We start from the raw sequence: 23603 nt of genomic DNA, 5'->3' as shown, positions 1-23603 counted from the left end.
TTACTTGTTAACGTTGATCACTTATCACTATTTCAAAATGAAGTCTGCCTGGAAATGAAATGAAATCATAAAATGAGAAAGTGCTGAGCTAGAGTGGCAGAATGTGTCATGAAGCACTTGATTATGGCCACATAGCAATGTATAATTAACATGTTTAAATCTCATGAACAACTCCTGTTCATGTAGCTGGTGCAGCAGAAATTAATATGTATGAGGCCTACAACAATAACTATCCATTCCAGCAGCAGTACCGGTAACTGCTCCGACGGTTAATGAACTAAGGTATGTACCATCGTTGCAATGATACCCGGTTCAAAGTTCGATGTTCGTCCCTGCACCGTTCAATTTAGGCCAGGTGTCACTATAGCTGCGCTCCACATGAACCAGAAACACTTAGGAAGCTCCCCACCTGATCATATTTTCCCCAAATGACCACTCCACCTCACTAGAAACGAAATCGCTTTTGCAGTTGATTTGTGGAAGTGACAACATGGTGGCCGGTGACCTGTTCAAGTGAGATATATCGTTTCTACTTAGGTATATAGTGGCGATGTGGGAAAAATATGATTTGGGATAGGGCTTCATCAGTGTTTCTGCTTCATGTGGAGTGCAGATGTAGCAACACCTGGCGTAAATTGAATGGCATGGGGACGAACTTTGGGCTTTGAACCGGGTAGCATTTGCGACAAGGGTACGTACATTAGTTCGTTAACCATTGGAGCAGTTGCAACTGCAGCAACAGAAGACTTGAACATGTACTACAACTGAGAATCATGGATTTGAAAAGTCATTATATTGTGTTTTTCATTAATTTAAATGTTTCAAATCACATTTAAATCACAATGTATAAACCAGGTGGGCATTTCAGGGGTCTCGCAAGTTCTCACAGGTTTGGATGAGACAGGGTGGGGGTATTACAAACTAACGTGGCTAACCGTTGGGCCGACAGACCCGGCTATGCGGGATGTATACTCAGTTTAGCAAGGACCGTAAAATCTTACAGTTTGGGAAAGCCCCCACCCTGTGTCAATAATATCTGCGTGAACTTGCAGGACTCATGAAATATCAACTCAGCTTATTGGAGTCAAAACGTCAAGAAACATACGTCATGATTAAGAAGAGTGTTGTACTTAGATATTATTATGGTATCGTTATAGTGGTAGTGTAAATGAAATTGTATCTTATGTTATTTACTGAAACAATTTGTCACCTTCAGAGAAAGAAAACTGTTCTGAGACTAAAGCCAGAGTTGTATGTTTTTGAGAGCCAACAAGGTGAAACTTCTTGTGCACTATCAGTTTTAGTAGACCAAAAATAAATTGAAAATACACATGTATCACCAGCATATCTGTTAGCATTAAAGCAACATTCATGTTACTTTCACCACATGTATGTATGCGTACAAATAGATTTTTAAGGTTTGAAATAGATGGCAAAAAAAAACAATCACAAAGCCAAAGACAGACTACTACTGATAAACCACGTGCATAGTGTTAATATATAGCAGTACTGTGGTATTAAATTATATATGGAACACCTCACACTTGAATCTAAGTAAAGTTGAGGTGTTATCAGGTTTAACATATTTAAAACGATATTTAATGTCTCTTAAAAAGAGATATAAACTGAATATCATTAAAACATTGGTCTTTAATTCTTGTCTTATCTGCATCAGCTTACATTAAATAATATGAACAGTGCATGTCATCTAAACATGACAGGTAAATGTTTACACTAGCTAAAGCAGGCTGCTGTGAGCTCATGCTGGCTTCCTCTACAGTCATACGTGCAGCAACCTACGGATTTTTGTGGGACACCTTCCACCTCCCCCACTCCAATTTTGGCCTGTTTTCCACCTACCATAATGCTGGCCGCCGTCATAAGTGAAATATTCTTAAGTAAGGTGTAAAACCCAGTCAAATAAGTAAGTTATCTAAAGTAGGCTGATGTATATAGAACAAGAATTTAGGGCTGAGGACATCTGTGCACTTGCTGCTTTACTTGCACCTACCAGATAGATGTTTATTGCTAACTCAATAAACCAATTTTTAATGTGGAATTCTTATTAGGCCATGGGATACGCCAAGTTATACAACTGGAAACATCACAAATGCAAAAATGGATGATTTTTAAACCACACGTGGGATACTTTATTGATGTATATGCATACTTATTCTAGTGTTGTTTTTTCTTCAGGATAAAGAATACACATTTACCCCATGGACGTTAATTCTTTAAAATCTAATGTATGTGTACAGATTAATATGGGCAAGGGCACATGCTACAAAGCCGTCATGGGCTAAGTTGATAATGTTAATTTATTGAAGATATGTCTGTTGGCTGTTAGTTGTTTCATCCTGGCTAACATTCTGTGGACCATCCAGAGGGGAATAACTCTTGACATATTGAAACCATTCTGAAGATTTGTGTGATGACAAAATCTTATCGACTAAATGTAAACATTTTTGTTGTAGGTTTATTCGGGGACAATGGAATCCTGCCAGCAAGACTTGTCGTAAAGCCAGGTTAGGAAAAAACATGTCTGCTTGTACATTTTGTCTCAAATAATATTAACATGAATAAGGGTAGGTATACATGCAGGTTGACAAATGTAAGGTTGACTTCATTGTTGTTTGAACCTCATGCCTCTCGCAAAGCTCCTTTATATTCATTTTGGTAATGTACATGTAATTATCTGTGTGGTTGGGGATCAGTGCTACAGATAAGGGGCGTAGAGGCATAAATACGCTTAAAAAATTAGATGATAGGCTTCTAAGATTAAAACAGAGCATACTGTTTTGTACGCCCAAGTCCCCAAAAACTAGCATACATGTGAGATTTAAAGCAGACAATCCTGTTGAAATCAGAAGTAAATATCCACAGCGAACCATGGTGTTGACGTTCTTCATCAAGTGTTAGTTTTCAGACACTCTAGGCTACAGCAAAAGCTATTGTGCCACCACTCACAACCTTAGAAAATGCCTATCATGATATTTATCTTTGTGACATTCACGGGTGTTTGCCATGAAGAAGATGTAGTAGAGGCTTAACAATGGTCTTTGTGGTTACTGTAGTGTACGATCTGCTTCTGTATTGCAGAAAATCATATAAGTGAAATAGTATTGAGTATGGCGTAAAATACCAAACAAATAAATAAATAATGTAAACCCTACATTTGGATTTAGCCTATATCAACAACCATTTTGTCATCTTTTGACCCAAAGACGGCAGTTGTTAACAAGTCTGGGCCAAGAAATGTTTAGACAGGTAAAAGAAAATTTACCTGTCACATCAGACAGGCTATGATAAAAAAATAATACTGCAACCCCTGCTGTCAAAGCACAAGGAATGAAAAGTAGAGAATCAACTTGTCTGTGAGTGAGTTATTAAAATAAACTCCACACAGGTTGATGCAAAATAAATGTATTAACTTCATTCAAATTTATTCCTTGTGCAGAAGAGCTGAAATAATTACTTTATTCTAGAATGTTTCTGGGCAGTTTATATGTAGGCCTACATCTACTTGTATACTGGTGAGTCCTATATAACTACAAAGGAAAGAATCTCTGTATGTATCAGCCTATGTGTACACGTATGCACATGTAGGCATATGTCTTTTCATCACCCCTTTCACTTGACCAGCTTCATACTTTCCAGGTGTATTACTTATGACCCAAAATAGTGAAGTGTTGAGTATGTGAAAAAAAAAATGTGTTCTGTAGTACCATATACTTTCAAAGTCTCTTTCAAAGTCGGGGTTTGACGTTTCCGTGCTCCCTTTGACAAAAAGTTATCTGTAGCACTGATGGGGATCATTGTTACATTGTTCTATTTCTTAAACAGTTCATTGTCGAATTCCTTTGAGAGCAAATGCGTATATGAGGTGATTTTTTTGTCATGGACCCATGTTCCTGTTATGGGTTGAGATCTTCCATAAAAACTGTAGATTAGATAATACCAAGCTACATTTTAACTTTAGTGAATGATTTGTTTACACAGTATATTACCTGTTACCTGTTGAGTTATTCTTTTAGCAGCCAACTCGTGGGGAGAGCTTTTGGATGACCACCCAACGCTACTGCGGCTCACCCCAAAGCTAGGTCTGAGTACCCAGAGTGCCATGGATTTGCTGTGTCTGGCTGGGATTGTCACCTCCTTCATGTGCATGGTGTTTAAGGGACTGAGGGACACTGTCAGTTTCATCGTACTCTGGATGCTCTACCTCTCACTTTATCATGTAAGTTTTGTCAAATAACAGTTTCCAAAGTCCTCTTTGGCCTAGCTGATATCTTGCTAGGACAGTGAAATGCCCCAGGAGCCTTTACTCTATGCAGTCACTGTGAGTTCAGCTCAAGCATCCTCTCCGGTCATACATGGAAAGGTCTGCCAGCAACCCGCGTTTTCCCCATTGCTCTGCCCTGTTTCCTCCTACTCTAATGCTGACCGCTGTAGTATAAGTGAAATATTCTTCAGTACAGCATGAATACCAAAATTTCAAATAAATAAATAAAATAATGGTTTCCCAATTAATGATGTAAATTCAAATCAGAGATACACGCAAGGTTATTCAGCTGAATGTATTGGCCTGCAGGTAAAGTGTTTTACATCGGAACCACGCAAGCTGTTAGAGTAGGCGGTGGATGGAGAATAGTGTTGTAGTGGATCAGTATACATAAGCACTAAGACCATACTGCTAGAAAAGGATAGTGTTATTTTTGCAAAATAACTGTTGAAAGTGACATTAAACTTAAGCAAGCAGTCATTTTGATTTGACTCAATGCGTCAAGATGAACATACGTGTACACCCATAATCATTCATTATTTCCTGATGTTATAGTGCAAAACATTAAGTAAAATGACATTCACATCATGAAAGGTGATGTTGAACAAGAGATAATCACATGAAGATTAGAAAATCAGAGTGTTGTTGTTGGCATTGATGCTATCTTTGAGTTTGCCTTCATTGTATATGAAGATGCTAACTCTTTATGTAGACTTTAAAATGTATTCTGTTGTTAGCCATTTTAAATCTGGTTTAAGTACCATTCCTTTTTAGCAAAAAGTAATTCTCAAATGTTTCATATCTTCCTAAGAAAATCATGTATTTGACTCTTATCATGCATGTTCTTTTGTTTACAGGCAGGCCAGACATTCCTTTGGTTTCAGTGGTAAGTGCATCCTTTGTTAACTTCACAGCCAAAACACGCTTTTCTAAGTATACATAAGATACAAGATACTCATCTGCATTTCAGTGCCCCCCCCCCCCCCAAAAAAAACATCATGTTTCTTCTATTTGTTTGCTGAAGTACATGTAACATATCTATGACTGTGTTTGTTTGTTTACATGTATGTATTTAATTGGTGTTTAGCGCCATACTTAAGAACATTAGATTTAAGGGTAGAGGAAAACCGAAGTAATCCCCTGCTAATTAATAGGTAACTGACAATCATTTCACTGTTTCATGTAAGACTTCTTGGATGGCACTCAGAGTCGACCTTTTGGTGTGAATTTTCAGGTGGCTATTCCAGACATTTTTGGCAAAAAATTGATTAGGGACAGTCCCCATTTTTTTTTCTCCAAAAAACCGAACAAGATTTACACCTTTCTTTTAAAGGGAATCGAACGAAACCCCATATCAGTCCACCACTGTGTAGTGATGTGTTTGAACATTGTACTGGTGAAACCTTTCCAAAAGAAAGATCATATTTCGCACTTATGTATTTTCACGACATTCCCTACATACAGGCCTAGGCTACACTGTACAAGTGCACGCGTGTCGGGACATACCAGGTCCTGCAGGTTTTGTTCCAGCTGATGTCAAGTGCTGACTTTATTGTGCGATGGGTGTTTGTCCAGATCTGTGCTTGAGATCTAATAAAGCATATTTAAATTATTGAATATCAACTGTATGTTATATCCAGCTTTGGCACTCAGGGTGTGACCGGGGCCGTCATGCAGGTGTTGAGGATTCCTGCTGATCAAATTCTTCCTGTTGATTAAAAGTTTTAATTGTCGTATGTAACTGCTGTCAGCATTTACTCACTCCAACAAAATGTGCATATTTCTTTATTTCGCAGTAGGTAATCCTTCATTCACAGTCATAAGTAGACCTACCAGATGATTACAGAAAGCTGCTTAAAAATCTCTGTAAACTTCAGCTTTTGTTTGAATTCTCAAATAATATTTTAATCCTGCATTTATTTTTGAGTTTGTTATCTGATAATAATTTCTAATGTAAATACCTGTACCAGCTGTTGTTCAGTCTGATGTAATCCATATATACGTTGTATAGTTTGTGTCGCTAACTGAAAAGTTTGTCAAGAAGATAGTTCACTTCAATCCAATATCTGAGTTGAGGCTTTCAAGGGATGTGAAAAGAGGTAACGTATTTACTGGAAATAGACTTAACGTCATACTGCATCATTTGCGTCTTCAAGCTTACCTTTAGGATAATTAGTATACATACATATATATAAATATGCATATTGATTATGCAGTTCGTAGGTGGAACCACTCGAACTTTGTTGTCAGCTGAGCGAATATTGTTTATACTTTCTATCACACTGCTTATTTCCTTTCCCGGCATCAAATACCCGCCATCCTACCCAGCGACTGTCAAATTATCCCAACATAGTGTGATAACTGTGGGCTTTATGACAAAAGTGTACACTGTACATGGATACAAATACTCCGGTAAATAAATTAGAAACTGTCTTTCTAGACATCTGTTTGTTTTGTAAAGTAGTTTGTCAAATTAAATAATATTTGGCAAATTGATATCCTCTTGATGAACCTTCTCATTCTCTCTATTTTTAAAGAATGCGCTGTCAGATTTATGTTATTCTCCACATGGTCAATAAAGTGAAGCCTCTTCTGTGTTTGGGCACATTTGTTTAACCCCCGTGGGCATTTTTCAAAAGCTTTGTTCAAATGAAAGGCATCATTATTCATGGACGAAAGGGCAATTCTTTGAATTGTTCAATCACATGTAGATCCCATACAAGAGAGGCTATGAAGACAAGCGGTCAGTAAATTCAAGACACGCCAGGTGGAGAGTAAATCATGCTACATAACAAACTACTCATTGTATACATAACATTTTGTTCAACCAAATACCTAAAAGGTGAGAAAGCTAAATTTGAAAATAACACAGAAAAAGCAAAAACTGATTCTTATACTAATTTTGTGTTTAATTTACTGCCTTGTAAATATGTCGTATAGAAAAGATGAACATGTACACGGTTAATACAGCTATGCGGTATCCTCACGGTTGTGATCAGTGAAGTGTGTCGTTGTTGTTGTTGCCATTCCCTGTGCCAGCGGTATTACTTTTGCCAGGCCTTCTCCCTCTTCCGCTGTTTCCAATAATCTGCTCCAAGGAAAAAAACAAATGAACTCAACACCCATCATTTCAGTGTGCATTCATTCGTTTGTTCGTTCGTTTCATTCGTTTTAACAGAACCCGAAGCAAACGATTTATTGGGACGGTCGCTTAGCACAAATCCATTCCAGTCTTTGCCATTACTTAGAATAGCCCAATAAAAAGCTTTCACACAATATCAGCCTTGCCTAATAAAGTTCAAAAATAGGGCTGCATTATAGCTTTTTCAAACTTATTTATTTCAATCATATTGACATCATAACACTACTAGATTTGATTTTATTTATAATGAGTATGGATTTTTTATTCCAAAAATCTCCAAGAGAACCTAATTAACAAACATGTGTATGTATTTATTTGATGGATGTTTTACACCTTACTCATGATTATTTTACTTATACAACTGGGGCCATCATTATGATGAGAGGCCAGAGCCCGGGGGGAAACCTATGACCATCTGCAGGTTGCTGAAAGACCTTCATACAGAACCTTCTACGGCTGGAGAGGGAGCCTACAAACAATTTGTTGTGTATTCTTTGTAAAACTGATGTACAGAGGTAATGGGTTGTGTTACAGGGATATTCTTCTGTTGGAGACTGGGTTCCTGGCCATTCTCGTCGCTCCTCTCAATCTCAATGTGTTTGGATTGAGAAGTTCCAGTTACCACCATCATGATAACATCACCATGTGGCTGGTCAAGTGGCTACTCTTCCGTCTGATGTTTGCCTCAGGGGTGGTCAAACTGACCAGCAAGTGCCCTACATGGTGGGGTCTCACAGGTAGAATTTTTTTTATAATTTTTTTTTTTTTTGTCCAGAGCTTTAAATATTTTATTAATATTATATTATTGGCCATTTTTTTAGTTATTATTATAAACTTTTTAAGGGCAATGGTTCATGGACTGGAGAACTAAACAAGGCACTTCTCAAACCAAGCTAATTTCCAGGACTGACCCTTGTGTGAACTCGTCTGTGATAATATGTCCTTATGTAAGCAAAACAAACAAATGATACTCTTTTTTCAGTTCTCTATTAACTTTCTATTTCTTTCCAGCTCTTGTTTACCATTTTGAAACGCAGGTGAGCACGTTTTCCTTTTTCCAAGTTGTCTCAGTGTTGGAATTATACATGGTTAAGTCTGAAATGGGATGACAATCAGACTTTGTATAAAGAAACATCATCACATGATGGGTTAAATGTTAACTCCAACTTAATTAACAGTACAACTGCTTTGTAAATTTATCTTGGCACTGAAATAAGTAGTAGACTGAGTTTTTGGTGTTGAGGTGTCAGTGTATTGTGACTGCAGAATGTGGAACATCATGCCTGGTCTTTTCAGCATAATGGTTTAGTGAGGCAGCATTTCACAGCAATATAGAATATGTTGATATGAACACCAGCCTGCTGCAAGAAGAGGCCTGCAGAATATACCAGTACGTCCAAAATAGTTTTGAAAATGCTGTTCGTCAAAGCTTAACAAAATTTCTGTTTTCTGTTTATAGTGTATCCCTACCCCAGCCGCCTGGTTCTGGAGCCAGTTCCCCACTTGGTTGTTAAAGCTCAGTGTGGTTATCACTTACTTCATTGAAATCCCACTTCCATTTCTGTTTTTCGCCCCTGTTAGATGTCTGAGATTGTTTGCCTTTTGGATGCAGGTAAGCTGTTTATAGGTTTATATGTCTTACAAAGAAAGACTACAAGAGTATTTCTGTATTAATATTCTTATTTTAAAAGTTCCTGAAATAGATATGTTTCCACAATCTCAGTCTATAATTTGAGCTAGTGTTGAAATAAACAGTTCATGGTGAATGGTCATTTTCACAAAACATATGTCAAATTTTCGATAACAACTATGTCTCTAGTTGTAAAGAACCATTGGGTTATGTGATTTGCAGTGCAGTTGATAAACAAATGATATGTGAGGTTTTGTGAGAGTTGGCTTAAGTAGAAAAGTCAGGTGAGACAAAAAACAACAAAATAACACATCCAAGATTATTTCAATATCTTTATGGCCGTACTTTCCAATATGTACTCCTGTCGCCTTATGTCTGAAATATTGCTGAAGTGGCACTATGCCACAAATCATTACTTCCCATATGCACATAAAATTTCAGTCTTTATTGTGCAAAGTGCCCAAAAGGCTGGAATGGTGTAAATGCACTATGTGTGGTCATATTGTCAGAATGTTTATCAATGCATTATGGCTGATGTTAAAACAACAGTGGCCAAAAACAAAATGTAACCAATTCATAGATGTATGGATAGATAGTTATACATTTAACATTGCTGTCTCTTATTATTAAAATTGTAGCACTCAGTGAGATTCATCATGAAGCTGAATGAAATGCTCAGTGATGCTTCACCGATGATTTCACTAATGACCTGTTTACATTTAAGTATGCGTTCATGTTGTGCTGTACTCAGATTTCTCCACCTTTTCACATATTTTCAGTATGATATATAGTGTATGGGCCTTTTATTTTGATTTCGAAGATAAAAGTGCATTGCTTGCAAGCTTAGATTGGTCAATTTCAGGACTTCACAGAAATATAAATTCATGAGTCTACTCAGAATAGTGCCTTCAGAATACGTTTCAACAACTTGCAAACTTTCAGCTAGGTTGAAGAATTAAGGTGTTCGTACTCTTTGCATGTTCAGGCTCGTGCATTTATATATATTGTTTATTTGCGCAGTCTGTTTCCCTGTAAATAATTATCACATGCCAAACCAATGAAACTAGGCAATGTACTGTGAGATGAGTGTGTGGTGAACATTGCCTTTTATTGCTGGAATGTAAGGTTTTGGTTGATTTCATGGGAAAGAAGGGTAATGCAGAGTTGTATTTGAAACCAAGTACAAGCCAATACCCTATTGGGTAACAGGTCAAAAGAAGAGGACAGCTGTTTGGAAGCAGTGTTTTCACTCACTTTTTTCAGTCACGATTTAACAGGCAAACTGGCCTTACATATTTTCTGGCATCAGAGTTTGTAACACAGTGGAGTTGCAGTTTTCTGTTGACACACTCACTCTACAGTATAAGCCAGGCCTTTGATTTATGATCATATATATCAGTGAGTAAGCTTCCCTGATAGCAGTCAGGAGATTTGTGAGCACACTGTCTCGTACACAGATCTCTATTTTGCCACCATATAGGTTGTCTGTGTCTGTTTTCCTGATAAGAATGCGACTTCCATTCTTACCTTTTCCAAGGACTGCATTCTGCCAATCAGTTCTTTCAACAAGTAAGTCTTGGGCTTGCAATATAAGAGGATAGAAGAGTCCGTCAGCATCAGAAAATGATAGTGAAAAATGTAGCATTACTTGTTTTGTTTTCGTTGGAATTGATTGAGGCCAGACTTCCTGTAGCTGGTTGGTCAATAACTTCTCAGTATTGAACCAAGGAAGAACCACCAATGGTGTAAGATAGCACTTCCCAGAAGGAACAAAGGGCTCTGGGATTGTGTAACATAGATTCAGCTTTGGAAGCAGTTCCAAAAACTCATCAAAAATCTGGTTGTTCACTTTGAGATAAAACCAGAAACAGTTGAGCAAAGGCCTCGAAATTTGGCCAAACTTAAAGAACAGACTTATTGTGCGTTCAAATTCCTCTGGGGTCAGACCTCCTTTTGAGGAGAAAATTTTGGTTTGGTCATAAGTTAGGAAGTCTTTAGTGTCATGTCTGTACAGTGAACAGATGACGTCAATTAATGCTCTTGGTCGATGGAAGAGGATATCTTTTAGGAGAGGGATATGTTTGAACCAAAATACCTCACCAACATCATGGAGGTACTGAATGCACTCTGCAACTACCTCATCTTTGACCTGAAATCGAATGGCAATGTCTGCAACTTCATCCCATTGAAGAAAGAGAGATTTCTTTTTCTTCAGGGCAGCACATAGCTTGTTCCACTGGTCTGGTATGTAACGCTGGGCATGGGGAAACAAGTGTTTGTCTATGGCACAAATTTCAATGTCTTGAACAAGTTCTTCAACACCATAGAGTCCTTCACTGGAAGTCAAGCTGCTCACACCAGGTAATAGCCTCAGGGGTTTATCGGCCATTTCCAACAGACGTTCCTCTTGGAGTTGCAACTGATGGCGAGAAAATAAGAGGTCTTTGTTCTCAGGCAGTTTGTTCTCCATATCTGCTAGGTCTTTTTGAACCCTCAGCACTTCATCTTCAAGCCGTTCCTCTCTTTGTTGCACATGGAGTTGAACCCGTTGCCAGACTTTGTCTGCAGCTAACAACTCGTTGTCATTGTCAAGGAAAAGGTCGTTTTTTGTCCCTACAATTTTGACCACATTGCCAGGGATGTGTTCATGAAGAAGATCCAACCATTTGCCAACAGACTCGTAATAACCCCTGTCTTCATACTTTGAGCTATCATAAACAAGGAGCACTAAAGAGTGATGATCTAAGAAGAGTGGATATGTTGTTGTGTACACATCATCTCCTGCCAAGTCATACACTAGGAAATCAACTCCATTTTCTGATCTCCAAGGGACTTGTTCCAGAACTTTTGTCTTGGAGCTGGGTTTTTCATCACTGCGTGCTCGTCCAAAGACCAGAGCATCCATGAGGCTAGATTTCCCAGCACCTTGAGAGCCAATGATTAGGATTTTCTGTCGTTGCAAGTTTTCTGTCTGACTAATTTTGAGCTTCTTCAGATAGTTAAAGATATCTTGTGGTTTGTCAGTTTTCCACACTTCCTCAGGTGGCTGGGATAATGGGTTCTTGTACAACCACAGACCGTGTTTCTTCAGGCCTTTGTAACAGTGGGCCACAGTTAGGTTCGTCAAGTTGTACAGCGATATGGGCAACTGTTTGATGCAGTTTTGTGTCACATCTAATGTCTCTAATTCTCGCAGTGTACACACTTCCTCAGGCAGAAACTGAATGTCGTTCCTGTCCACTACAAACCGTCTTAACCTGGATAGATTTTTTATCTCAGTTGGTATGATACGTATTTTGTTGCCACCCATTTCTAATTCTTCCAAATGCACCAGTTTTCCTATAGAATTAGGCATTTTCTCCAACATGTTATCATTTACCTTCAAAACAGTCAAATTTGTCAGTTCTGCAACATCTGATGGCAGAGATCTGATGAAGTTTTTAGAAATGTCAAAAACCTGTAGTGTGTAGCATTTGCATATTGTTTCTGGCATGTCATATATGAAATTCTTGTAGAGAGAGAATTCCTGAAGATTGTCCATGAACATCTCTGGAACTGTGTTAATCTTAGTACACTCCAAATCTAGGTTTTCCAGGGCTGGGAGTTCAAAAACCACCAATGGAATATGTTCAGAGTTGATTTGTCCCTTCCGTATTAAGTTCTCCATGTAACTATCCACAATATTACAGAAACTTCGATAGTTCACTGCCAGCACACGCAATCTGGGCATGTCCGCGAGAGTCTCTGGTAGACTGTCCATTACGTTTCCGTACAACAACAACTCCTCCAAGTCCTGACAGTAGGCAATTTCAGAGGGTAGGCAGGTAATACTTGTTTGCTGAAGATTGAGCTTCTTCAGTGATGTGAGGGACCCAATCTCCGGTAACAGGACGTTGATCTTGTTACGGCTGAGGTCAAGTACAGTAAGAGACTGAAGAGCCCAAATGGCTGGTGGAACAAATGGCAGATTGCATTCAGAGATATACAGTTCTCTGAGGTTTTTCAGTTGTCCCAGTTCCGCAGGAAGGCCGCTAAAGTCTTTCTGATGCATACACTTGATGCCATTCTTACTGAGGTCTAGCTTGCGTAGGTTGATAAGGCCACTTATTTCTGTTGGCAAGGACCTCAGGTTGTTACAAGACAAGTTCAGCTCCCCGAGGTCAGGATCTGTAACAGAAAACAGTGTGTACCATCCTTCATTATAAAGGCGACATTCTTGTAGACAAACAAAACTATAGTCTTATGCACTTAAGTGATATTCCATGAGTGTCAAGGCTAGGAAATTTGATTCACATGTACATGTTGTACTCATTTTTAAATTGAACTTAAAACAAAAAGGTGAAAAGAATTCCATTGCGTAAGTTAAACCCATAAAACCATGCTAAAAGTGGTTAGCCTACATGGGAAGGTCTGTCAGCAACCTGCAGATGGTTGTGGGTTTCCAGCAGGATCTCCACCATAATGCTGGCCGCAGTCGTATATGTGAAATATTCTTGAGTATGGTGTAAAACACCAATCAAATGAATAAATAAAAGTGGCTAGATTTTGCACTTATTTAACGCCTGTTTAAAACTGGTACAAAAGTTTTACACTGACTGCTTGAACATTAATATTGACTTCCGATTTGATAATACAATGGTAAAAAGTGAGCAACATACTGGAGATGATGGTGGTAGGAATGGCTGTCATGCCTTGGCTGGACATATCCATAATTTTCAGACCATCTTCTGTGAGATTGGAAATGTTGGATGATTTCTGACCAATCACCTTATTCTCTGACAGCTGACTTTGTAGCTTGGGTTTTGTGGAAGTCTTTTCTAACGTTGGAGATTTGGCTTTAGGTTTAGTGCTTGTTCCTGCCTTCTTCTTTGCTGAAGCGGGTTGGGATTTGCTGGGAGACAAGGACCTGCCTGGACTAACGGAACCTTTCCTCTTCGGTGATCCATTTCGTGTTGGGCTTTCGTTCTTGCCCGACACTGGTCTACCTGATGATGCGCCTGATCGTATGCCTGGTATGGGTGTCTTTCCAGACAGTGGCCTAGAAGTGGACGCCAGCTGAGCAGCTGATAAAGGCCTTGCTGCAGAGGCTGGGCGATTTGGCAATTTTGGAACGCTGGCGGAAACAGGTCTAGTCCCATTCCTTGCACCTGATGCTGGTTTTGTAGGACTGGAGCGTCCTCTAGATCTGACCGACCCATGTCTGGAGGAACTGTTAACAGCATGGTGATCTGTGAGGTTTCCAGGGGCAGAGTGACTGTCTAATCGGATTAGCTCTGGCTTCTTGTCCTCGGGAAAGTACTGTCAACAAACAGACACAGACTTGAGTAACTGCAGTCTTTAACCTTCATTTGTCCAGGCTTCATGTGATAAGCGACCCTATTGTAATTCTGTCAATTTAATACGCTGGCAGAAATACCACTTTGAGGACTAACCCTGCGTCTATTTATTCAGAAGTTGGATTTTCTTTAAAGACCTTATGTTCCACTGATTAGGTTAACATAATACAATGATGGTATAACTCAGAAGAACTATTTTGGCTCATTTTGACTCAGTATTTTGTCACCTTATTTGGCCATCATCAGTTCCAGTTCCTGAGTTTTTAGTTGTTTTTGTAAATCTATTAATTGTAAATTATTGCTTACCAGTGCTGTAAAGCCATTTAACCAGATGCTCAGACAGCCAATTTATGTTCTTCATTGTATATAGATGTTTTGTTTTGTTTTTTTGAAGAGAGGAAGTTTTCAAGTAAAATCTCTCTGAAGTTTTGCAATATGATATTAGCATGAACTTAGTTTAAGCTAAAAACAACCTAAATAATTTTATCAGGAAGAGAGGGACACAAAGCGCTTTAATTGACAAAACTGATGTGGCCATTTGTGCAGTCTAACAATTAAACTTCATTTATTCTGTTTATGGGTCAGCACCATAAATCACCCTTTTATACCCAGTGTGCATGAGTGCTTCACAATTTTGACAAATTATCACTTCCTAAACACCACATGTATCTCAGTGCATTGTTTCTAGCAGGTTCTAGTAATATTTTCCTATGCTTAACCTGCTTCTTGGTGTTTATCAGGGCTATTGTTGTTGTGTTTGAATAGTTTTCTAACACACTACCTGTGTGGTTTACATAACATTGGCTTACATTTTACAATATGTTTATACCATCACCCAGATTCACAGGTATGAAATACGTATACCTAATTCTTTAACCTTTTCAATTACCACTGCAACCAATGTATTGAAATATTCTGAGAGGACTATAGGGTGTAGAGAAATAGTTTGCTCAGTTTTATGAAGCTTGCGTCTTTAATGACATAAACAAATAATTTTTGGTGTCATTTTCATAATAACTGTATGTATAACTTCTGCTGAGAATAGTGTTTGAAAAGGTTGTAGATTTACAGTAGATGCTTAGTACATAAACATGCATACCTGAAGGAAATCTGTATCTGTGGCTTTATCCACCATCTTGACATGCACCACATACACACACACATTAACCCACAGGTGTATAACCGTACATGAATCTTAGGTGTCAATAGGACCCTTAAACTGTTTCGCTATTTTCAGCTGGCTGGCAACATGAGCACTGTATCCAGGTTCAAATGTCACCTGGCTTGGCTGTAGACATGCACAGGCATAGCCTAAATATTCTCTCACTTTACCAGTGTTAAGCTTTTGTCAGTCAAGCTTTACAACTTAGCCCACCTATAATCCAGTATTAATGCCAGATTTAGGTGGATTTATATCTAGTGTTAGTTCAGCAGGACTAAGCCAGTGCTAGTATGTATGGTTCACTACCTATAGTTTACCACTTCTTGCTGTTGTTATTCCCTATGCCCCACTGGCTTTTGATTTAGGGCCATCGTAAAACTACCACAAGAATGTATTGATATTACTATGGTGAAGTAGCTCTCTCTGCTAAATGCCTTGTTCATGCACTAATGATTGCCAGTGAATGGTAATGAATGCATTATTGATTGACTGTCTGTAGCCCTATATACTGTAATGTGCATGTACTAAGCATAGGGTTGGACTTGCATCTATCATACATAAACTCTGATTGCTGCAGAATTCAATACATATGCATGCATTTGAACAAGTAAATATGTTGTGTACATATTATATTGTGTACATATTTATACTAAATCTATTTATATTGTGGTAGTACATTTATATATATTCCAAGCTTTCGTATAAAGATGTTTTTGGATTGTCATGTATTGCAAATGTCGTAAATGGCATCATACATGTGGTTCTTAAATTTGCTCTTGATTTTTATTGAAAAATAAATGTATTGTAAGTAAAAAGTAGCTAATATACAGACTTAGTTCAATGACATGTTATTAACTCAAGTTTTGAATACATATTTTTTTTGTGATGGCTTTGTGAGAATCTGTATTTTGTATGAAATTCTTATTTCCCATCAATAATCTCCACAAAGTTACAAATTTACATGCTATCATTGAAAAAAACTGACATATAGATTTCATTGTGTCTGTACTTGGAAACAGTACATCTTATTTAGCACTGAGCAGCTTTTAAGCTATTAACCTTGGAATAACGAACTGCATGTTGTGTGGGTTCTCTTAGACTTGATAAACTAGCAGAAACTGCGTGAACTGACAACGCATCACAGACTGTGGTAACTGTTGGGATCACTGACACTGCGCGATGCCAGGCATTGTTGTCTGCATGTCACTATTCTGATTGTGTCAACATGCACATGCCTGTAGAGCCCAGGGCACGGAAGGTGTTTTATTTGTTACCCATCCATAAAGCCGTCCCAGATACTGCAGTCATGATTTCTTATCATGAAGATGTTTAGCGCTGTTTCTAGTTGCTTACAGGTACTTTCGGTATGTCTAAGTTGTTTTCCAAATGCTACTTTAAGTATCGGTAACTCTAATATAGTAGAGTACTGATGTTTTGCTTCTGTAGATAGGAGTCATAGTTACCAGATATTTGTCAACAGTGTGCCACAATTTAAATATACACTGCGAGAAAACATTGTTATACATGCGAAATGCATTGGGTTTTTTTTGGTACACTCAGCTTGCTATTCTGGATGTTTTGAACCAAACAAAAATAGCCAAGAAGTGGACTTGTTGACAGCATGGAACAAATTTCAAATGGGAAAAACCTGTAGAATCAGTATACCATCAAATTTGATTTAAAAAAATGGTGAAAAACAGTCAAAACCTGATGCTAAATTGTAAAATTCTATTGGAATCAGTATTCTGAAATTTGCCAAATAAATTTTTGTTTAGTTTTTCTACTGTAGGTTTTTTGTTATGTTTTTTTTTTAAAGCCGTAGTGGGACTGGCATAGACTTCTGTGGCATGTTTAGTGAGTAATTGTGGTTTAGGCGTAAATTGTACTATAGTCATGTAGAAATAGTACATTCCATTACACCCCCATCTCTATCTCATGTTGGTGAGAGCCACCACATGTACAGCAAACCACACCTAAGTGGCTAAACATACTGCTGATTGAGAACACCCTGTCTGTGGGCTGTTTGTTTTGGTGTTTAGTTGCCATGACAACCTGGTTAAACTGGTTGTGTTTTTATATGGCGTCAGTTACGTGCCTGCAGGAGAGGAGGGGAGTGGGGGCATGACTTTTTAGATATGACCTGTTACTATGGTCAACATTGTCTCTGGCTCCACCAATACAATAATGAGTCCTGGAAACTTTACTTCTCAGCCCCAACAGGATTATGAATAACACTTATCATTAATGCACTCTATTTGTTTTCACGTACGGAATTCACCTGATGTGTTTTCTGTTCGGATATTACATAATTGGTTAACCATCCCACATCCCACCATTCAATAGCTATACATTGTACAGGCATGTATACTCACTATAATTAACTGACAAGTAAACTGTATTATGCTTACATGTAATGAATATTGTTGCTGTGTGTGTGTGTACTGAATGGTATACAATGTAGATTCAGAGCTCTCTTCCTGTATTAAACACATAGCCACAGCTGACATGGCATTTCCAGACTTAAGTTATTGTCTAGATTTAGACATAACACCTGTCCAGTGCCAAAAATAGTTCTGTTTCCATTTTTAAACATAAAAAAAAAGAGTGCACACAACGTCAATCTCTTGTTTTATTGTTTTGTCCAGGGATGCCCCATCAGAAAATCAGCTTATTTACGTCATCCATTCCCAAACATGAACATTGGTACTTACTTTTGGTTTGGTATTCTCCATTGTTTATCACAGCAGGCTTAGTTAGACATGAATCTCAACATGTTTTGGATGTCTGAAAGGCAAGGAAATCTCACCAATTACTTCAAGTCAAAAGTCTGAGGACTTTTAAAGTAAACAGTTCAGCAAAAGGCTAAATCACAAAAGCATTTGTTTCTTATCGAGGTTAGTTGTATCAAAACAGAGCACTGTCAGATGATGTTACCTACTTGGTATTACCACTACATACAAATGTTTTAATATTTGACCAAAAATGGCAAAAAAAAACAAAAAAACACCAAAAATGCAGTGTGAAAGTGTTTATTAAATGCATTTTTTGGTAAACATGAATCACACACAAAGAAGAAATTCGGAGCAAGCTTGAAACATGAAAGCTTCTGGTGAACAGTCAGTTCTATTGGAAGCCCATTGTGTAATAACTGACCAATGTCTTTTAAGAGAATAAATTTTAAGCCAGTAGGTAGAAGAATGGTGTAGTTTTGAAAGTACCTTTACATATCTATAAATTTGTTTTTAACACAAGATTTTTGTATGCATGGCCTTGCTGTTGCGAGTGTAAGTCAGAACACCTCTTATTAGTGATAAGGTAAACACATTTCATTGGTCAATTCAACGGCAGGGTCCACACAGTGTGTTTACAAAGTTACCTCCTGGAGCTGTTCACCTTGACACCCAATCACAAGCATGATAGGTGGCGATAGTAAGAGCTGAAGTAAATAATCCCAACTTGACTCACTGGGCTTTTAGATTATTAAGCAATATTATTATTCTTCTTCAAAAATAACTTGTCTGCCATTTCAGTATTTAGGCACAAGTGTGCTTGGTAATTTAGGAGCAAGGTTAAAAAAAATCATGCTGAAAAGCTTGAGTTTCTTGCTTGAAAGACCATTAAAAGTTCATATGAGTTAAAATTCAGATAAATTTTGAACATCAAAAGTAAAATTTTTTTGATATTTTTGATATATATAAATGATTTTATTAAATAAAAATTGATGTAATTGTCATTGTGGAAGGTGAGACTGGCACAGGTCTATAGGTCTGTTACTGTGTACCGATCAATTGTACGCTGTTTAAGGCCATACATGCGCATTTGCCTCTGAATGCAGAAAGATACGCGTGTATGAGCAATACAGGTGATATAGAAGCATTTGTTGTGAGACAGCTGTATTTTGACCCATAATGTGTACAGTTTATGATATGTACACATGTATGGTGTGTAGAGCATACATGTGTGTGGTGCAAAGGTGCGCTTTGTTGCATGTAGGACAGCTGTGTTCGAATCTGATGATGATCTGGCAGCAGTGCTGCCCCAGCTCCCACCTTTGCATGATTGAAGTTTAAATTTTCATATAAGTTGTATGTATATGATGTACACAGAGTAATTCCTGTCAATTCTAATAGTTTGAGAATATACAAGATCTTTTTTATCTTTTCTGATAGCATTTTTGAATTTTGCACTATAAATGAATTGAATAAATAAAGGCCCAAGCACTTACTTGAGCATCAAAAATTTTAATGTGATTAGAAAATCGGATTTTCTTGTGATTTGAGGCGTGCAAAAGATTACTGCTAGAAGACATCTGTAGATGCAAAAAATGATGAAGAATTTCAAATATTTTGCACTATATATGAATTGAATAAATAAAGGCCCACTCACTAACTTGTTTATCAAACATTTTAATGTGTTTAGAAAATCAGATTTTCTTGTGATTTGAGGCATGCAAAAGATTACTGCTAGAAGACATCTGTAGATGCAAAAAATGATGAAGAATTTCAAATGTGTCAGTTTTTGTAAACTACGGTTGTACATTTAGGCAGCTGAAGGTAGAAAACATAAACAGGCTTGCTCCGCCTCTAACTCGCACATTTTGAGAAGCATTCCAGCTGTCTGGAACTTGTGTTATAGGAAATCTGTCAGGAATATTCCATTCGTTTTGTATCTATTTATTTTCATCATGTCACATCTGTAAAATAAAATTTTAATTTTGTTTTTATACACCACTTAAACTAGCATAAAAAAGTATACCATATAAATTTGCAGTTAATTTTCTTACCTTTGAGCCTAAGCCATGTACACCTCGCCTGGAGAAGCCCAGGGTATAGCAAACTGAAAATGCATACACATTGAAGTCATTGAGATCCACTGACAGTAGCCTTGGTCAAGGGAAGTAATTGGTTGACACTCGATCAATGGCCAAGAATTCTTGTTTACCCTTGTAAAAGCCCAGCAGAAACCTCCGTCAAAGCCTACAACATGCCTCGCTGATTGATAGCTTTTCCTATTCATGTTTACTCAGCCATGTATTTCTTTTCCCAAAGGATAGTAGAACTGATACTTGATGTACCACTACTAAAAGGACAATAGGTGTATTAGTAACCAATGGAGATGACCACACAGACACTGATCAGTTTCTTTACTTTCACTTTGTCTTGTCAGGCTTTAAATGCCCATATAAATGTGGCATGTGAAGCAAATGAAGAAAGAAATGACTGTGATAATGTCTGTGGTCATATGTACATGTTAATTGGTTCGGGGTGGCAAGCATGTAATTCACACCATTGGAATGAGCTAGGACATCAGTTTTCATACTATCATTACACACTATATGTACTGTTTGTACCAATTAATAGAATCAATAATGGCATTTCATACCTGTGGCTGTAATATTAACAATAAATCAGAATGATCAGATATCAGTGTTAATATATATGTGTTTACATGTATGTTTTTTTTAAAACTGAGTGAAACCATTTTGTTCAGGTACAAAGAGATGGTTTTGATCCTGATTAACTTTGGATGAGTTTTAATACGTAACATAGTGTGCAGATTATGTTTAGTGTAAAGTGTGGAAATGTTGAAAAATTCTGTCAGTGTTGTTCTTACCCGTAATTGGAAAGGTCTGCCAGCAACCTGCGGATGGTCGTGGATTTCACCTGGGCCCCGGTTTCCTCCTATCATAATGCTGGGCGCCTTCGTATAAGTAAAACACCAGTCAAATAAAAAACAAATGTTGTTATCACAGCCTGTCGGCCAGGCCCTCTATCCTGAGTGCTGAAGAGCTGTGTTTCTTCTGCCAGTCCATAAAAACGCACCACTGTTGTATCAGTGAAAGTTCTAGTGCACAGCTACATGTTTAAACACTATTCAAGTAAGAGATGTTAGAGAAACTTCATCACAGCTAAATGTACAAATTCCCTCACTACAGACATAGGGACAGTAGTGTGTGTGTCCGTCGTATATGTCTGTGGTGAGGACTTAAAACATTCCTGGGTCGGAATTCCAAAGTAGATCACTACCAGAATTAAATGCATCGGTCCTTAGCCCTGTACCTGTGCTCAAAATTTCATCCAAATTCCTGTCTAACTTTTTTTCTGTGGAGTTGCTGAGGGACAGACAGACATATAAATACGAGGTGCATGGAGTATAAATAAACTCATGAACATCAATGACTCTCTGATCTTGTTTTGTATGATATGTCAGGGATCTAATATTTAGCACTGTTATTATGGTATTGTAGCTAGCCTGTATAAAGGGCAGGTGTAGCTCATGTCGTACCCTGAACATCGGTGTCTGCATCCAGTAATAGAGAAAGCAGTGTTAAACAAGATGTTATGGGAGGTATCTTAAAAAGTACTGCAGGTATTGAGCTCAGGGATTGTACACATGTAGAGCACAATAACACAAGGGGAAAATTCCATCGTTGATTGGATGTATGCATATTAAGTACTGTAAATTACTGAATTCCTGACTTGCTGTGTTATGTATAAGAATCAAAGTTAAACAAAATGTTATGGGTGGTATCTGAAAAAATATTGTATGTATTGACCTGAAGTTTTATGTGCATACAAAGCACAATTACGCACGGGGGATGTTCTGTTACTGACATTTTCTGAGCAAATTAATTAATGTAAATTACCAAATTCACAATTTCAGTTCTTTATGCATAGAGCTGAAGTTTTGCATTCATGTGTCTCCTGCATGCGAGCTCTTTTGTAGCCTTACTACCAATTCTAAGTTACCAACTCTGCACCAAATTCAACTGGCAAGGAACAAATATCTTGGTTGACTTACTATTGTTGTGTTGTCTTCAGGTGCTATACCAGGTTGTTACATTTACCGGTGAGCAATAACGTCTACTTGTAACATGCTCTTTGACATTGTGTCATTGTATTTTTCAGGTGTTACTCCAAGTTCTTATCATGATAACAGGGAACTACAACTTCTTCAACTTGCTCACCATTGTCCTGTGTTTTTCTTTGCTGGATGATGAGCTCTTCTTCCGCAAGAAGGCTAGTGGTAAGACACTACAATATTTTTGCTGACAGACATCCCATGATTAGTGTATCAAAGTGACTGTAATGGGTTTGTTAGACCTGTATTGTTTGCTCTTCAGAGCAACATCTTATAATCTCAGTCGGCATTTCACAAGTCTTGGGAGTTCACTCAGATTTACACTAGACAGGGCTGGTGGCTCTTGCAAATCTCCTAAAAACACCTTTTACCTAGATTAGTTTGCTAGAGCCCCACCTGGTCTTGCTTATATTTGCATGAACTCACAAGACCCCTGAAATTATGTTTGGGCTTATTGTGTTAAAAAATTTGAGACATTAATCATGAGTGAAAGTGAAGGTGAAAAGTGAAAAATTTGAAATATAAAATCACCTTAACTTCTGCTGAAATGGATATCCAGTATGCTCACCTGTGATGCTGCTGCATTATGCTCAACTGTGATGTTGCATTATGCTCACCTGTGATGCTGCATTATGCTCACCTGTGATGCTGCTGCATTATGCTCACCTGTGATGCTGCTGCATTATGCTCACCTGTGATGCTGCTGCATTATGCTCACCTGTGATGCTGCATTATATTCATCAGAAGTTAGGAACAACAGGAGATAAAAAGAACCAAAAAAGTGGGAAATGTCAAGATACAACAGTACACAGCGGGGCTGTTTCTCAAAGGGGTCGTAACGTTACGCTGGCCTAGTCACCATGACATCGCATACTGACGGCAAAAGCGGCCTTGGTATTTACAACCTGCATAACGTTACAACACCTTTGACAAACAGCCCCCGGGTGACTACTGGGATGCCACAATTGGGTCAAGCTGCCCAGTAATCGTAAGTCTTCATTATGACAGTGATTCTAGCTGTGGACAACTGGGGACCTCTGACTACTGAGTCCATGTAAAGAAGATGTCAAGGACCCTTGTTTATGAACAGGATTAAGAATCCATTGACATTGACTTACATTGTATCCATTAACCAGAGACGGTTTCAATGCATTACCGGTACCTTGTCCTTTTAAGCGAAGAAATCTGTC

At 38.0% G+C, this 23603-nt stretch overlaps 2 protein-coding genes across 6 annotated transcripts in view; one reads left to right on the top strand and one right to left on the bottom strand.

Moving 5' to 3' along the window:
• The window catches only part of LOC135466199 (lipase maturation factor 2-like), a 40030-nt gene that overhangs the window by 186 nt on the left and 16241 nt on the right, over positions 1 to 23603 (top strand). For 2 of the 4 annotated variants that reach the window (XM_064743595.1, XM_064743596.1), the window contains exons 2-8: positions 2475 to 2525; positions 4035 to 4237; positions 5140 to 5168; positions 7959 to 8161; positions 8436 to 8461; positions 8884 to 9036; positions 22461 to 22578. In XM_064743595.1, the coding sequence (XP_064599665.1) occupies positions 2475 to 2525; positions 4035 to 4237; positions 5140 to 5168; positions 7959 to 8161; positions 8436 to 8461; positions 8884 to 9036; positions 22461 to 22578 (783 nt within the window). Of the gene's footprint in view, positions 1 to 2474; positions 2526 to 3927; positions 4238 to 5139; positions 5169 to 7958; positions 8162 to 8435; positions 8462 to 8883; positions 9037 to 22460; positions 22579 to 23603 lie in introns of those variants that run through there. The other 2 variants (XM_064743597.1, XM_064743598.1) reach the window with 2 other exon arrangements.
• On the bottom strand, positions 9272 to 18354 carry LOC135466198 (malignant fibrous histiocytoma-amplified sequence 1 homolog). 2 transcript variants are annotated; one of them, XM_064743594.1, is made up of 3 exons: positions 18264 to 18354; positions 13713 to 14352; positions 9272 to 13221 (listed from the first exon to the last, which is right to left on the bottom strand). In XM_064743594.1, exons 1-3 carry the CDS (start codon positions 18282 to 18284, stop codon positions 10343 to 10345), a joined length of 3540 nt encoding a protein of 1179 aa, XP_064599664.1. In that variant the 5' UTR covers positions 18285 to 18354; the 3' UTR covers positions 9272 to 10342. The 2 variants fall into 2 exon arrangements, with proteins under 2 accessions (XP_064599664.1, XP_064599663.1); XM_064743593.1 differs by lacking the exon at positions 18264 to 18354 and adding an exon at positions 15490 to 15817.

The sequence above is a fragment of the Liolophura sinensis genome, chromosome 6, assembly GCF_032854445.1.
Source record: "Liolophura sinensis isolate JHLJ2023 chromosome 6, CUHK_Ljap_v2, whole genome shotgun sequence".
NCBI classification, from domain to species: Eukaryota; Metazoa; Mollusca; class Polyplacophora; order Chitonida; family Chitonidae; genus Liolophura; species Liolophura sinensis.
This window is presented reverse-complemented; position numbering and strand designations above follow the sequence as displayed.

What these genes read in the sequence shown, in the direction of transcription:
- LOC135466198 (XM_064743593.1), bottom strand. Translation starts at nt 15,525, where the DNA reads ATGGTGGATAAAGCCACAGATACAGATTTCCTTCAG. An exon ending in CAGATACAGATTTCCTTCAG is followed by an intron (nt 14,353 to 15,489) that starts GTATGCATGTTT and finishes GTTTGTTGACAG; the next exon opens with TACTTTCCCGAGGACAAGAA. An exon ending in TCCTACCACCATCATCTCCA is followed by an intron (nt 13,222 to 13,712) that starts GTATGTTGCTCA and finishes TTTCTGTTACAG; the next exon opens with ATCCTGACCTCGGGGAGCTG.